Source organism: Martes martes (genome assembly GCF_963455335.1).
Source record: "Martes martes genome assembly, chromosome: 1".
Lineage (NCBI taxonomy): Eukaryota > Metazoa > Chordata > Mammalia > Carnivora > Mustelidae > Martes > Martes martes.
In genome coordinates this window covers 143,431,773-143,446,172 of record NC_137888.1, presented here as the reverse complement: position 1 = coordinate 143,446,172, position 14,400 = coordinate 143,431,773, and the positions used below count along the sequence as shown (strand labels likewise).

At 39.0% G+C, this 14,400-nt stretch overlaps 1 protein-coding gene across 1 annotated transcript in view; it reads right to left on the bottom strand.

Moving 5' to 3' along the window:
* RBMS3 (RNA binding motif single stranded interacting protein 3) overlaps window positions 1–14,400 on the bottom strand; it is a gene marked incomplete at its 3' end in the record, with an annotated part of 652,820 nt that overhangs the window by 205,449 nt on the left and 432,971 nt on the right. Inside the window, exon 5 of the mRNA XM_080808724.1 lies at window positions 6,078–6,235. Within this exon, the coding sequence (XP_080664850.1) occupies window positions 6,078–6,235 (158 nt within the window). The remainder of the gene's footprint in view (window positions 1–6,077; window positions 6,236–14,400) is intronic.

Here is a 14,400-nt window from a genome sequence, read left to right as displayed (position 1 = left end):
TGAAAAATACTACAAAATACAAAGGTCTCTGTGCTCAGCGGTCTCTCACGCTCTTTAGCTCACCAGGGGACAGTAAATGCATTTCTTAAAGAGGTTCTATGTTCCCAGATGTTGAAGCTGGATTAATTGTGAATGTTTACCCCCCATCCCTTCTGCACTTCAGGTCATTCTTTACCGGCCTCACATAACACTCTTTCAATGTGATTTTTGTTAGACAAACGGTCTCATGTTACTGGGAATGGGAAATGGATAACACGAACACACAGTCGTGTCCGTCCGGCCTCAGGCTGATTTATGCTCTGATCCTCACCCTGGAAGGCAAGGTAGTCTGTTGGCACCCGCTAGCTCTGCAATAGTGGGTCTGACTTGTCTGACTGTCAGCATTCCCACCATAAACTTCTGTTTTTAGAGGTTTATGACTTGGCTATAAAATGCTGCCTAGAGGGCGGTGGATCTTACAAATTGTTTTAAGTTACAAGAGAGTAAAGAAAAAAAAAACATAAAAAATAAAATAAAATGTCTGTAATTTCAGACATATCTGGTGCTTCTGGAATTTGAAAAGCCTGTAATTGTGCTGTCTGTGCACCCTACTGGCATTGAAATCTATGCTTTGAAGTTCAGCGTTTTAAATATAAAATGAAGATACTACCTTTACTTTGAAGAGATGGTTATCAAAGGAGATTAATGTATAGCTTGCAAGTAAAATAATAATGGGGGATTTATTTCTAGTTAAAGAATTTTAGAATATCTTGCATATGAATCAAGGACTATATCTGGTGGTTAGAAGTGAACAATGGTAATATTTAAAACAAAGTTTGCTGGGGCACCTGGATGGCTCAGTCAGTTAAGTGACCAATTCTTGGTTTCAACTCAGGTCACGATCTCAGAGTCTTGAGATGGAGCCCCGTGCTCAGTGTACAGTCTGCTTGAGATTCCTTCTTTCTCCCTCTGTCCCTCACCCAGCTCATGTTCTCTCTCTCTAATAAAATAATGAATAAATAAATAAAATCCTTAAAATGAAGCTTGATAAAATATACATTCAGATTACAAAAATTGAGAGAGCCATAAATTCAAGAGATGGATACGATTTACCAGGCACAATTACAGGCTGACTGTTCTCCCAATCAAATAAGCATTTAGTTTTAATAATGCCTGTGGCACTGTGAACTTTTTGATGAAGAAATAATTTGTAAATCAATAATAGTTGAACTGATGTGACTGTACTTTCCTCTAAAACTCCAGGACACCCATCTCAGAACTGGCTTATCTTTATCATCAAATGCTACCACCCTGCCCAGTTATAGTCAAAAACAAACAAAAACAAGACACTCGAAGTGATTTCATTTGTTCATCATGAAAAATTTACTGAAGATCAGTAATGTGTCAGATGATATTCTAGGTGCTGGGACAGACATGAAGAAGAACAAGACATGGTCCCTACACTTGAAGACTGGGACAGGAGATGTATTTATGACCAGTACATTTGACAAAGTGGAAGAGTGTGATCGAGGTGTCAACAGGAATCAACTCCATCAGGAAAAATTTCTAAGAATGGAGGCCAACAATCTGAAATTTTACAGGCCTTCCAGACGATTTGAGAATTAAGCCCTAATGCCCTAAGACAATGCTTCTCAAGGTTTAGGAAGCATGAGAGTCACCTAGAGTGTTTGATAAAGTACAGATCCCTGTACCCCATCCACCCTCAACCATTGCTGCCTCAGCTGGGACAGGACTCCAAAATGGCATTTCCAACACTTTCCCAAGCAATTCTGAGGTTTCTGTCCTGGAAACTACACTTTGAGAACCGCTGTCCCAAGGCAACCATTGTACATAATCCATTAACTTCTCTCACTAGCTACACGCTGTCCTGGGAAGAAGTGGGAAGACTGTCCCTCAAGTCATCTCCATTCTGTGGTTCAGAAGGAGAGCTCCAAATGAGAAAGGCTAAACAATGGGAAAAGGGTGATATTTATTAAAAAGGAAAACTGTATAAAAGTGAATTTGTGAAAGATTGAGTTTGCTGAGATGCAGCCACAGTGGTTTGAGAAAAGCAGAGCAAATGTCTAAGTGCAAGGAGAGAGGAATTTGGGCAGACCCAATGATGTATGATAGAGCTAAAATTATTTTTTCACATCATCAAGGTAGGTAAATCATGTGGGATCCTGCTCCTTGGAATTTCAGGTCTAAGAAAAAAGGAAAATGAAATACTGGTTCTTCATCAGTTTCTTATAAAAGAGGCAGATTCATGTTTTCTTTTGATTTCTTAGGCCTAAGAAATTGACTTGAACCTATGTTTTCCATTCCAATCCACATGCTACCTTCTGAAATTGGAAAATAACATGATTTAGAGTATGGAGACCGAAGCTTCAGTATTGGAATGTGACTGATAATTCCTATTCTAAGCTAAGAGTTTTAAAAAGCCATTGCTTGGGGCTTAGTCATTTAGGAACTTCATCAAAAAGTAATTATGATAACTACCATCCACCCATCCATCCTCTCAACAGTGAAAAGGAAATACCCCGTAAGGAAATGTACAATCCAGTGGGTGAAGACGCACATTAAATAGTGAATTCATTATGATTTTGATAGATCTTATTTGGGGAAAAACAAACAAACAAAAAATCTTTGACAGGAGCTGTAACGAGACCACCTAACTTTGAAGGCTGGAGATAGAGGTCACAAAAGGGTTTTTTGAAGAAAAGACATTTAAGCCAGTACCTGAAGGATAAGTAAGCAGAAGCCAGAGTAAGAGTCATAAAAAGTGTAACAGTCAGGAAGGGCTTCTTGTGCCCAGGATAGGAGACAGGAAGACAGAAGGCCCAGAAGGTGAGTGATGTCAGGGATAATGATGTCAGGGATAATGATGTCAGGGATAATGTTGGCGAGGTTGGTAAATCCAATCATTTAGACCATATTGAGAGATATAAACAGGCCCCTGACATGATCAGATTTGTATTTTTTTTTAATCTCTTATTTTTTTAAAGACTATTTTTTAAGGGAAACAGAGATAGTGAGAGAGAGCACGAGCAGGGGGAGGGGCAGAAGTAGAGGGAGAAGGAGACTCCCCACTGAGCAGGGAGCCCGATATGGGGCTCGATTCAAGGACCCTGGGATCATGACCTGAGCCTAAGGCAGACGCTTAACTGACTGAGCCACTCAGGCACCCCCGATGTGTACTTTAAAGAATCATCGATAGTTTCCATATGCAAAATGCACTAAAAGAGGGAGGCTGCATTCAGTGCAGACATAAAAGAATAATTTAAAAACCCCACTCCTTCCCAGTTCTTTTTTTTTTTTAAGATTTTATTTATTTATTTGACAGAGAGAGATTACAAGTAGGCAGAGAGGCAGGCAGAGAGAGGAGGAAGCAGGCTCTCCGAGGAGCAGAGAGCCCAATGTGGGGCTCGATCCCAGGACCCCAGAATCATGACCTGAGCCGAAAGCAGAGGCTTTAACCCATGTGCCACCCAGGTGCCCCTCTTTCTCAGTTCTTAAAGGAAAAAAAAAAAGCACTATAGGATTTACTCTTTCATAATATCATATACTATGATTATAGTGTTGCTCTTACAATGTGCATTACTTGGTTCTGCACCAAGAAGAATATTCTTCATTTTAAGCAAACTAAAAGTGTATAGAAAAGACAGAATTAAGGGAACTGAACAGCCCAATTTCTGTGTCATAAGCTGAATTGTGTCTTTACCACAACATATTCCTATGTTGAAGAGCTAGCCCCCACTACTTCATAATGTGACTATATATGGACATAGGGCCTCATATGGGTGGGTCCTCAACCAATCTGACTGATGTCCTTTAATTTTTTTTTTTAAGATTATTTATTTATTTCTCTGAGAGAGATGGAGCATGTGTGGGAGAGAGAACAGGACGGTGGGGTGAGGCAGAGGGAGGGGGCAAAGAAAACTCCCCGCTGAGCAGGGAGCCTGACAACATGGAGAATCAATTCCAGGACCCTGGGATCGTGACCTGAGCTGAAGGCAGATGCTTAACTGACTGAGTAACCCAAGTGCCCCTGATGTCCTCCAATTCTTTTTTTAATTTAAATTTATTTATTTAAATAATCTCTATAGCTAATATAGGGCTTGAACTCATGACCCCGAGATCAAGAGTCACATACTCTTCTGACTGAGCGAGCCAGGTGCCCCAAGACTGATAGGCTTTTAGAAAGAAGAGAGTAAGACAGAGACAGAGAGGGAAGACCATGTGAAGATACAGGGAAAATAAGGTCATCTACAAGACGAGGAGAGAAGCCTCAGAGGAAACCAAACCTACTGGCACCATGATCTTGGACTTCCAGCTTCTAGGACTTTGAGAAAATAAATTTTTGTCATTTAACCCACCCAGTCTATTGTATTCTGTTACAGCAGCCCTAGAAATTACCATATCTGTATCCAAAGCCCTTTGCCTAAAAAAGAAAATAAAGAAAGATCACCATAGATCTTAGAAAATGTTTTCTCTTGATAAAGTTGAAATATGTTCATTTCTCAGCGGGAGTACAAACGAAGGAGAGACTAATTTGTTAGAGAGAGTTTTGGGGCGGGGGTCAAGAAGTGAGAGAAGGAACAGAAGGATGTGTATGCTGTTCATTTCAGTGAACTCCCACACCGACCAGCCCTCCCACAGCAGCTTTGATACTATCCAACAATGACGACATTGGCAAAATTCAGAGCCCTGGTTGATGTGATTAGCTCTGTCTTGACCACGTAAATGAGCAGTTACCAGTGATCTGAAAGAGTGAATGCCTCAAGCATACATTCAAGTCCAGGAGAGTTTCTTCATTCTGCTTACTTCTCTTCAAATCAGCATGCGTCTTGTATATGTCTACCAGTCTACCAGGAAATGGGGGGAATATGAATTTTAAGACATGGTCCATGACGTATAGGAAGTCAAGGTAGTTATCAGTATTGACTGACTGACTGATTTAGAAAGACAGAGAGAACCTGAGCCCAGGAGGGGCAGAGGGAGAGGGAGAATCCCAAGCAGGCTCCATGCTCAGCACAAAGCCCGACATGGGGCCCAGTCTCAAGACCCTGAGATCATGACCCAGGCCTAAGTCAAGAGTCAGATGCCTAACCGAATGAGCCACCCAGGTGCCCCTACAAAATGTTATCTTTCAAAGTGGGTTAATAAACATTGGTTTGGAATGGTTTCCAGGTAATGGCAGGATTTATTATAAATGGACACACCTGTCTGCAAAGGGCTGACTTCCTGATGACAGGAGCATCCATTCACTCACTCATCCATGTTAAGTCAGCTGGAGACACATAAACACACCAAGCCATGGAGACACGGCTTTTACTCTCGTTCTTTGTTGTTCAGCAGTTTCTTTTTCTCTGTGGTTTCTTTTGCTTTGTTTTTCATGAAAGCACAGCAGGTACAACCATTTTAACTCCGTTCCTGGCTGAGATCTTCTTTTGTAAACATCCCTTAAAGTTAAGATGAAAACTACTTTTCCTTTTCTGACAATGAAAAAAGTGCAATTTGCTTTTTTCTGTTCTGCGTAAAACATCAAAACCACACAGCCAGGGCCTCTTAAATGCAAGTGCCCTCCTAACCTCCCCCCCACCTTGTATTTCTGGGTTCCTTGGGACTTCCCAGTAATTCCTGTTTCTCGAAATCTTTCTTCCCTTCCTTTTCTTGACTGAGAAATTCTATCGTCTCATTCTTTGGAAATCACTGCAAAAACATTTGGATGCTTTGTTCACCGCATGGGCTCTTTAGCGTTGGGGGGCTGGGCATTTACTACCAACAGCAGAAATTGGCAGCATCTGATTTTGCTAATCTACAGGCAAGAAGAGAATTGGGAGCTGGGTATGCATGCCATTATGACCCAAGACACATATAACCATTCTATGTACAGATTTTAGCAAGCACAACATATTTATAATTACATTGGAATTCTTTGATTGAGACAAAGATACAGAGTTGGTTTGAAAAGCTGCTTTTTGGCAGGGAGAGGGTGAAATGTTCCATTGCTTTGGGGCCTAGTTCTAGAAAGGAAAGGAATTAAAAGAGAATAAGGAGGAAAGAAAAGTAATACATGTATGTAGCAAGTGTTTTACCTGGCAAAGCCAACGCCTCTGCTGACTCCATTAGCATCTCTTAGTATTCTTGTGGAAATGACGTGTCCGAAGGGTTTCAGCATATTCTCAAGTTCCTGCTCATCCATGGAAATGGGGAGATTTGAGATGTATAGGTTTGTTGGGTCTTGCTCTTGTTGCTGAGAGAAGGAAAGAAACAAATACATTACGTTCTGAATACTGAAAAACCTACTGCATGAATGGATAAAACTGTGCTTGAACTGCAACAGAGATTCCCATCTCCAATACACTCTTGAACATTCTTTTACTAAGGGCACTACTTCTTTTCAATGAATTCCCTTCTTGCTGGAGTGTTTCTCATAGAAACAATGTCATAAATGAAAAGCAAGCTTTCTGCCCCGCCTCTTTAGGAAAGAAATATAAACTTTTATTGCAAGGAACTAAGGAAATGTGTATTCTTTTCTACTACCACTAACTACTGCTTCTACTCTCAATACTCCAATTACCACCACGACCAATTACAAATGTTGCATTTAGTGGGAGTTCATTACAGTGCTAAGCATTATTCTATACAGTCAATATGCATTATTTTATTCAATATTCCCAATAAATATAACTGTTACCATTTTACAGAAGACAAAATTGATCCTTAACTTGTCCACGTTACAGAGTTCATAAGCATCAAAGCCAGAGCTCAACTATGGGGCTATCACCAAAGTCTGTGGGATATCACCTAAGTCCATAGGCTTCACTGTCCTGCTCTACTGCCTTTCACTAGACAAAAAGGCTGGGGGAAGAGGGGAACCACATCAGCCTCATCATTACTGTGGGACTTGCTAAAAATGCAAATTCTGAGACCTTACCCCAGAAGCACTGAATCAGAAACTGAGGATGGAACAAGCAATCTATGTTTTGACAAGCCCTCCAGGTGATTCTGATGACTGCACAAGTTTGGGAATTGCTATCCTACACCATACATGTTAATGTTTGAATGAAATTATGATGTCTATCATTTTCTAATCCAAAAGCAATAGTGCTAAGTACATTTCCTTAATAGAATGGGAAACCAAACAATTGTTAGCATTATCTCTATGTCCACGAATATTCTCTCTATCACACAATGAATTAGTATTGGAACTTTGTTGTATATATGTATCAAGATAAAACAGCCACAAACCTGACATGTTAGCCATTAAGATCAAAATATATCATATATTTAACTGCACCTTTATATTTTAACAAAAACAACAAACTTAGCTTCAAGGATAAGCAAGATTAGATTGGAAAAAGAAATTCTGAAATCCACAGGAAATGATATTATGTAACAGTGGAACATCTTTTGTAAAGAGATATCATATTCTGTAGAAAATTCGAGGTTTTAGGCACAGTGAAAAAAATACAAGCAAGATTCCAAATATTATTTCAAGACAAAAGACAATTTTGGCCTGAAGCTATTGTTTTGAACAGTTCTAAATATTCAAATAGGTCATAATATTTTTATTAAGCTTAGAGATTAATAAGATGTATTATTGGGTGAAATTTTTTTATCAGTTTAGTTTTTAAGCTTTTTTATCACCATGGAAGAATGGCAAAAATAAACATATAATCAATCAGAAAAAGACAACACAGTTTTAGTATTTAGGAATAGTGTAAATGTAGAAACTGTATAACCGTAGTCAGTCTCTCCCCCACCCATTCTCTCAACACACACACACATGCACATGCACACTACTAAAAAAATGGCATGATCCTAGAGTGAAAACAGAGATAATATTATCTATTATCCTTTCCTAAATGGTCATGATCATGTTTTTGTTCTTTTTTTTTTTTTTAACTGGGATAATGGGAAGAAAAAAAGGAAAGAAAAAGTCGTGTTTCAGATACATAATAGAGAATCTTATATACATACAACTTTTTAAAAATTTTCTATTAATTTTAGGGAAAGAAAGAGAGAGCATGAGTGGGAAGGGCCATGGGAGAGAGAGAGAGAATTTGAGGCACACTCCATGCTGAGCACGAGCCGAAGGTGGGGCTCGATCTCAGGGCCCTGAGACCAGGACCTGAGCCAAAACCAAGAGTCAGACATTTAATGCACTACACCACTGAGGTACCCTTTTACAACTTTCATACGATTTCACTACCCATCATTTAATTTTAATTTTTACGTCACTCCAAAGGTAGCTTGGCAAATAACAATATAATCATTGGATAATGAGGAAATGGAGTCATGAGGATGCATCATCTTGCCTAAGGACAATCTGATAATTAGTGACAGGACTGGAACTAGACTTGGTGACCAAGTTTCCTATCTTCTAGTTCAGAGTGTTTTTCACTAGCCCATTGTTTCCCAAGCTTCAGTCACCTGCATATCACCTGAGAAATTTTTGCCAGCCACACACAACTTTTTATTTGCTGAAAAGCTTTCCTTAAATCAGCATACTTTTGGCCTTAACTAAGTTCATTTAAAAAGTAACTCTATGTTGCTACCAAACTAAAAAGCTGGTATTACTTGGCTTAGATAGGTTATTGTAAGAACAGGAAACAACAAATCAGTGTTATTAAATTATAGCTAGCTACTATTTGTTTGCAAAAGGCATTGACTCTTGTGGCTGAAACTTCTCAGTTACAAACGAGATTCCTATTTAAGAGAGGTGTGAGAAATTCGCTAGCACCAGATGAAGGGTTTTTTGTTTTTATTTTTGTTTTTGTTTTCCTTTCCTGGGAAGAATCAGAATTGAGACAGAATTAGGAAAAGAATCATCTTCTTATGATGCAATTTCACCTAGATCTACTTAAGTTCCATGAGAGATACATGTCCCACAGATTAGGAGTTCTTGCATTAACCCTGAACTTCTCAGAGAGGAGCTGCAACAGATGGCAGTCTTCTGAATGGCAGGAATTTGTTCTGCATTCTACACCTTTTTGTCCTTGATCAGGCTAACCACAACCAGCCAACCTACTACCCAAGCATACTGTACAGATCTTGTCATTTTATCTAGGCAGTGAAGAATTAGTTTATCCTCATTCAAATCTGTTTCCAAATTCTCCAAGTGTAGAAATCATTGCAGCTTCTCAAAATGATGCATGATCAACACACAGGACTTAGAACATAAGGGAATGGCCAGTAAGCTGTTTTCTGAATTCAAATTCAAACAGCAAGGCCGACTCCTTAATCAGTATTCGCAGACATATGATAGTACTGGATGGTGTGATTCCTTAATTTATATTCACAGAAAATGTATAGCTTTGGGAAATGTTATTTATTGAGTAATTCTGTCCTTTGAAATGTGGTACTAGTCTTGAATATATGTGTTGACATGACACAGAATGAACTTTAAAAGAATATATACATTTATTTTTATACAATTATAGATTCATATTTTTACTTTTAATGTTTTCTAGGTATCAGGTTTGTGTAAATTGATGGCCACTTTCAAAAGATGCTTTGGCACTATGAACCAAAGAGCACTCTCCTTTTAACTTTTCAGAAAAAAATTCTCACGTGAGAACTGCAATCTAAAAGAACTTTGAGAAAACTTTTTTAACTTAAAATTTCAGGTCACTTAGCTCCAGAATGGACCTTAGCAGATATCTTCTTCAATCTGCTCATTTAATAAATGGGGGGAAAAAAGAAGTTAAAGGAGTAGTATGGCTTGCTCAAGTTCATAGGTTTGAAATAGAACTCATGTCCTTTTTACATGGTTCTATGTTCTTACCAATTCACCACACTGTCTTTTCTCTTAAGAAACAATGATAGCAGCCAGCAGGCTGTAGTTCAAAGGAGTATTAACGCAGAAGACAATAAAAACCCCTGAATTCCTTGTTTTATTCAGTTTTGCTTATTCATCAATTAACTTTAGCTACCGAGTTAAGGTTATGAAAAAAGAAGAAAAGAAAAAAAAAACGTCCTAGCCTTGGTCAGCATTTTACACACTCACTGAATGAATACTCCGCAATGTATACTCATTTGTAAAAGTATGTGACTACAATTCATTCATGTATTACATTGGATCGACCAGGTCACCATAAGTAACTTCCCAATATTGGTCTGTGTCTGTATCTTTTCCTACAGGGATTTCTAGATCTATTATTTAATTTTGTCACAAGATTGTGAAACAGTAAAGTATCCTCTCCATTATTAATGAAAGCAGAGACCTGTCATTTCACTCAAGAATATGTAAATGATTTATTTTTTTCTGAAATGACTTCCATTTTCTTAGATTTTTTTGTATATGCAAATTGCCAAAATAGAGCACTCATTTCTTTTTAACAGTTTAAGACAATTTGAGTTTTGGAGCATTTCAAGGTAGGTTAAGCAAATGAATACCAATGGAGGACAATAATGGTTCCTTGCATCTAGATCAAAGGTTACTTCTGTTGGGGAAGGTCACAGGGAAGAGAAATGGGATCATTGGTTGATCCATTAGCTGCACCTGGGCAACTGTAGGCTCCTCACTTCCTCCCCTGTCCTCGGACTGTGGGCTTCCCTTGCTTTCCCCACTCCCAGAGGCTGCTGCAAGGACCCAACCTTGATAGAGTGATGTGGTGATGAGATTACCTGCGTGGTATACATGACTGAACCCAGTCAAGTCTCTAGAAACTGTTAAGATTTGGCAAGCAGGTACAGAGATCTACTCATTTCCCTGCTGCCTAGGAGTCTTGTGTATAAGCTCCTTTTACTCCTTAAACCTGTCACCTACCCACCTGGAGTGGCCGGCCTCTTTCTTTCATTGTTTGCTGCCCTCTGAGCACTGCCGCCAGTTTCAGATTATACCTGAGAAGTTCCAGAGGAGCTTACAAACCAACAGAGTCTGGACTGTGTTTTCGGAGTATGCCTTATGGCCGTTATATACACATAATTCTGAAAAAAGTAGTTAGTGGAAGACTTCAAAACTTGATTTAGTAATAGTCTTGCCAAAACGACATTTAAATATTTGGAAATAGCTATTAGGGTTAGAGACTTTAGAACAATGTTTATCAAGCTATACCTGGGGGGAGACCATTTTTATTTTCAATCTGTCATGCACCAATATTTGTTAAATACAATACAATAAAGTTGCATTTTTTATTATTACATTTGACAGACCAGAATTATGTTTAGATTAAATATTATGTTGATGTGAAATGGCTATATAAAGTTTTAAATGCTTACGTTCAATTTCTGTTATTTATTTCAGTGCAAGGAGTACCATTGGGTGGACCAAACTTTATGTAACACTGTTTTAGAGGACTATATTCCCATTTTTCTCATCATAACACAACACTGTATGGTTATCAGTTTTTCCTTACGTTATATACTATCAAATCCTTTTTTATTTTTTTTTAAAGATTTTATTTATTTATTTGATAGAGATCACAAGTAGGCAGAGAGGCAGGCATAGAGAGAGAGGAGGAAGCAGGCTCCCTGCTGAGCAGAGAGCCCGATGCAGGGCTCAATCCCAGGACCCTGGGATCATGACCTGAGCCGAAGGCAGAGGCTTAACCCACTGAGCCACCCAGGCGCCCCAAGTCCTTTTTTAAATCACAAAATTGTGTGTAACCAATTTATAGTCATTTTTGAACTGAGTCAAAACAGTCTCAAGATGAATTATCTGAAGTAGGGGTGACAAAACATCCAGAAATATCCCAAGGACGTGTGAAATAATTCTAAAGCAAACATGTGACTATAACGTTTTAAGAACACATCGAGAGGGATGTTCATACAGACGGAAGATAATATTATTATTACCTGACAAAGAGCAGAGTTTTACAGTATTCCAAATGCTTCAGCATCATTTTATCTCAGGTGGCCTTTTATAATAACCCTATGAGGTAGGGAAGGCAAGAGTTATTACCTCCACTCTACAAATAAGAAAACTGGTTCTGGTCTCTTGAAAGGGTTGCCAAGGTCACATGGCCAGTAAGCAAATAAACAATACCATAAGTGATACTTTTCGGTTCTCCATCTGGTCCCCTTTCTCTTATACTACACCAACTCTAGGGATTGCCGATAAATATAGCAATTCAGTGGGCCTCACCTGTAAAAAGGAAAATCAATGGGGAGACAAAGGAGCAATTGTTTTTTAATGGAATAGTCCATTTTAAATGTTGTAGCAATTTAAAAGTTAATAATAATAAAAACTGTCTTCTCTCACCCTGAAAACGGAAGCAAGGAGCCAGAGCCTCCCATGTGAACAACTGGCCTGGAGGCATCAGAGGATGTGGAGCTAGTTTAGCACTGTCTTGGTATAAAGTTGTCTTCCCTGTTCTAGTAATACTCTCAGCATGTTCAGTGCATGGCTCTCCGGGTTATGGCCCCTCTAGGTAAGTCACGGGAGAGAGCCTCTAGTTGTGGCCACATTTGCTTCAGTACCATCCATGTGTCTGATGGTTATTTTCTATGCTAACCACACTCTGCCACATGGGGCACAGGGGGTTGGTCATGTTATTCTGGATGTATCTGGGAGGGTGTTTTCTTGGTAAGTCTAAGATTTGAATTTGTTGATTGAGTAAAGGAGATTGCCCTGTTAATATGGGAGGGTCCCATCCACTCAGTTATAAAGACCTGAATAAAACAAAAAGACTGATCTCCTGAGTTAAGAGATCAGACTTCAAGTTAGAATTCAAGCTGAAATAGATATAGATATATAGATATATCTATACACAGACAGAAATATTTAGTATATATGGTATATACTTAGTATATACAGGATTTAGTATATACAGTATATACGGCAATATACTGTATATACAGAAGTATATATAGAAGTATATACACTTCTGTATATATAGTATATACAGAAGTATATACAGACATTGTATTTATATAGATATATCTATATATCTAAGTGTGTGCACGCGTGTGTGTGTGTGTGTGTATTTCATTTTTTTCCCCTCTGCCTTCAGGCTCAAATTGACACTTCTGTTCTTCCTGGATCTCAAGCTTGGTGGCCAGCACACTGAAACTACACCATTAGCTCTCCAGCTTGATGACTGCAGATCTTGGGGCCTGTCAGCCTCCATAATCATGTGAGCAGATTCCAATAATAAATAAATAAATAAATATCTCTTATTGGTTCTATTATTCTGGAGGACTCTAACTCATACCATGTGTTAATTTTGCCAAATCCGTATTGCTATGAAAACATACAACACATGGTCAGTTCGCTTCTTCACACTAGGACATCTGCATTCCTTAGCCACAGAGCCATGGCCTTTGACTGGGGAAAGAGAGAGGCACTGCCTTTCCGTAAGATACATGCTCTAGAATCATGATTAAAGAGCAAAGAGAAAAGTAAAGAAGGACTGCCAAGAAGGAGGCTTTCACCCCCAAGTCCTGCCTGAGAAACTCGTCCTCTGTCGGGTTTGGTAAGTGGTAAAGGGGGCTGCCCTGTGTTTTTAATCTTCTCCCTCTCCGAAAAGAAAAAGGGTGATTTCTCTTCCCCTTGTTTCACATGGTGAGGAAGTAAGAGGGTGATACATATCAGTTTTTCCTCCCAAGGCACCAAGAAGAACAATTTCTATAAGGAACACATATTTTTAAAGAAGCATTTAATTATTTTAGATTTAATGCAAGTCAGGCACTGGCAACAGGAGTTCACGTCCTCAAGTTCAATTGGAGGGTTTGATTCTAGGTAAGAAACTTGGCAGAAGCCTGTGAAACCCTGCCCGGTGCTTAGGACAACCTGCACCGCTGGTAACTTGCACAATTCTTTAAGGCTTTTATTTCTAGATCAATCAAGCAGCTTGGGAGTTGAGGTGAGCAGTGAATGATTCAATGAGCCTCTTGAGTCTTTATGACTGTATTTGAATTACCTGTGGTCCTGGAACAGGTGGCCAGATTGGATTCCTGGCTTTCCTTGACTTCTCCCTCCACATGCACCTCATGAACTCGAGCTCAGTATCACCCGTTATCAGCCCTGACGTGATGGTTTCTCCTGTGAGAAAATGCTAAATTAACATTTTACAATATTGAGATCTCTCTATAGTTTTATTGTAATATGTTACTATATCACAAATATGTACGGTTTTGTACTCTGGGTCCTGGCAGATCAAAAATGAGAATAGGAAACCAAACTATAGAGAACTACTCAATATTGTAAACAAATCGCTCCACATTTTCTCAGAGACTAACCTGCCCCTCAGAAGGGGCTCTCCAGGAATGTCTATTTTATTGGCCTCTTGTGAACTCTGGGGTAGAAAACTGTCACCTGACTTGTTAATCATGACTATGGTCCTCTTTCAAACAACTGGAAGTACGGAAATGGTGTGGGTATCACCATTAATTCTTCTAGAATATCCACCACAACACATATAATTGGAGAGCAGTGCAAACCATTTTGTATCTTCTGCCTGGGATATGTCT